The sequence below is a fragment of the Cannabis sativa genome, chromosome 1, assembly GCF_029168945.1.
Source record: "Cannabis sativa cultivar Pink pepper isolate KNU-18-1 chromosome 1, ASM2916894v1, whole genome shotgun sequence".
Lineage (NCBI taxonomy): Eukaryota > Viridiplantae > Streptophyta > Magnoliopsida > Rosales > Cannabaceae > Cannabis > Cannabis sativa.
The window spans coordinates 18,022,271-18,024,647 of record NC_083601.1 but is presented as its reverse complement, the minus strand read 5'-3'; the positions used below and the strand labels follow the sequence as shown (position 1 = coordinate 18,024,647).

At 32.8% G+C, this 2,377-nt stretch overlaps 1 protein-coding gene across 1 annotated transcript; it reads left to right on the top strand.

The window, feature by feature from the left end:
* The first annotated feature begins 436 nt into the window (after positions 1–436).
* On the top strand, positions 437–1,952 carry LOC115703652 (uncharacterized). Its single transcript, XM_030630892.2, has 4 exons — positions 437–630; positions 754–967; positions 1,066–1,118; positions 1,552–1,952. The coding sequence occupies exons 1-4, from the start codon at positions 591–593 to the stop codon at positions 1,779–1,781; spliced, it is 537 nt and encodes a 178-aa protein (XP_030486752.2). The 5' UTR covers positions 437–590; the 3' UTR covers positions 1,782–1,952.
* Positions 1,953–2,377: the final 425 nt, after the last annotated feature.

The window sequence follows — 2,377 nt, the reverse complement described above, 5'->3', positions numbered from 1 at the left end:
TTATGAGCACTTTTATTGAGCATCAATGATGTCCAACATTTTCTATAAGTGATGTATCATAATTGGTTAACTGATAATTAATTATGCCAATAATTATATGACATTGAAAAGAGTGTTACGCATTAATAATATTTTTTAACAATTCTCTTTATTTATAATCAAACTTTTAAAATCCAACCCAATTCAATTTTTTCATTCAGTTACATTGGATTGGAACCATGATGAGAAGGAAACAATATATATGTATATTTTTAAAGACTCCACACAAATATTTTAAATATTTGTAATTAATTATTAAAATAAATCCAATGGTTAATGGAATTTTATATTGTCAAACTAAAAGAGCTAACCTTTAACTGCATGACACGTGGCATAAAACAACCTATGTTTCCCGTGGATATAGATGGGATACCCGCCGCCGCTAATAAACTACTAAAGTGGGGCCAAACGTTGCAATTGTCCAATCTGTCATATTCGCTTTTTCTTTGCCTTTGCAATTCTTAATTTACAACTTGTCTGAGTCTTCAGAGTCCTACCAAACTGCAATTCCAATTTCAACTTCTCCCATCGATCACGTCCAAACATTAACAATGGAGGATTCCAAACACCAATCGATTCACCCTCCATCAGGTACCGATTAACCACTTTCTTCTCCTTAATCAATTTACCATTTGTTGTGTATTTCTATTGGTCAGTTTTTATTTGTTGTTTCGTGTAAATGATGATAACTCAATAACCTTAATGTTGTATTAGATAAATCACAAACACCCAATTTGTCTGAGAGAGCAAAAGAAGAGATAGCACATGTTCATCACAAGGAGACCCATGGATTGAGAGATGATATTGATGTGAAAACCCCATTGGAGGATGTTAGAGCTCCTAATTTGTTTGAGCGAGCAAAAGAAGAGGTTGAAGCTTTAATCCATACAATCCATCTCAAAGAGGAGTCTTCAACTCGTGGAGGAAGGTACTGTAAAAGATCCAAACTAAGACCAGAGTTATATATATATTTATAAATGTTCTTGAAATCCAATGCTATTATTTGGAAAATTATTGTGATGGCAGGGATGAAGATAGAAAGGAGAACCACAATCAGCAGAAACCCATATCTAATTCAGGTATATCTCATGAAAATTGTAGTCATTAGTACAAAGTTGTTGGATAATTTTTGTTTCTTCCTGTATGAAAATTATTAATTGGAGCAAAAAGAACTATCACTAATACTGTCAACACTGTATGGTTTTGGTTTCTGTTCTTTGTATCAATATGTTTCTTACGCTTGTCTATGTCTACTTGCTTTGTCATTAATGCATGAAGATATTTTGTTCCACTGGGTTTGGTATGCTTTTAGCTTTTCTAGCTGAACATTGTCATGAGCAAGATTTTATATGACATGACATGGTTTGTGGTACTTTTTCTAAAACACCTCATTGAAGTGAACTCTTTTGAGCTTTTTTACTAATTACTGCATTGCTTGTTTTTTAGAATTTCCTGGTTTAGTTTGTTGTTTTCCACTCTCCACACCATTGGTTGTTCACTGAAATTTTGCAGAGATCCACGTGGAGACACCCAATTTTATTGAGAAAACCAAGCAAAAGATTGAAGAAATCATACACCATGAGAAGTCTCCACACCACCATCACAGAGAAACCCATGGTACGAGTGATGACATTGACGAGAACACCCCAATTGATGAGGTTAAGGGTCCAAATATATTTGAAAGAGCAAAAGAAGAAATTGAGGCTGTTTGGGAGACAATTCTTCCTAAGAAAAACCTTTAGAATTATTCTTTTAGTCCTGCACAATGAAAGGCCTTGAAATTTTATGGTTTTTGTTTATTTGTGAAGTAAAAGTGTGGAGCTTGGAATCAAGGATGTATAGACAAGTGTATGTACTTAAAAGGCTAACTGATCCTTTTGTAATGATATATGCTGTACTGTTTCAGACAAAAATGATGATATTAATCCCCATTGTATCAAAATGTATAGGCTAATTAGGATTTTTTCTCTATGTACTAAATTATGCCTTCTGAACTTTTTTATCCGTAAAAATCCCCCTTGAACTATTGAGATTGTTAGATTTAGAGACTTTTGTCTAATTTCATTCAATTTTACTGTTTCAATGATTGTTTATGTATTAAACCATGTTACCCGAACTTTGATATCTACCAAATCATGCCCCTCAAATTTTGATATGTACTAAATCATGCTCCCTGAATTTTTAGGGAAATTTACATGCTTCACTAACTTTTCCAATTTTCTTTCAATTATACTGTGACACGTTGAATATAACTTTTTTACTGTTTTTTTTAATCCAACAGTATACTGCCTTGGTTCAAATATGACCATTAATTATAGGTTTTTATATATTATGTGGC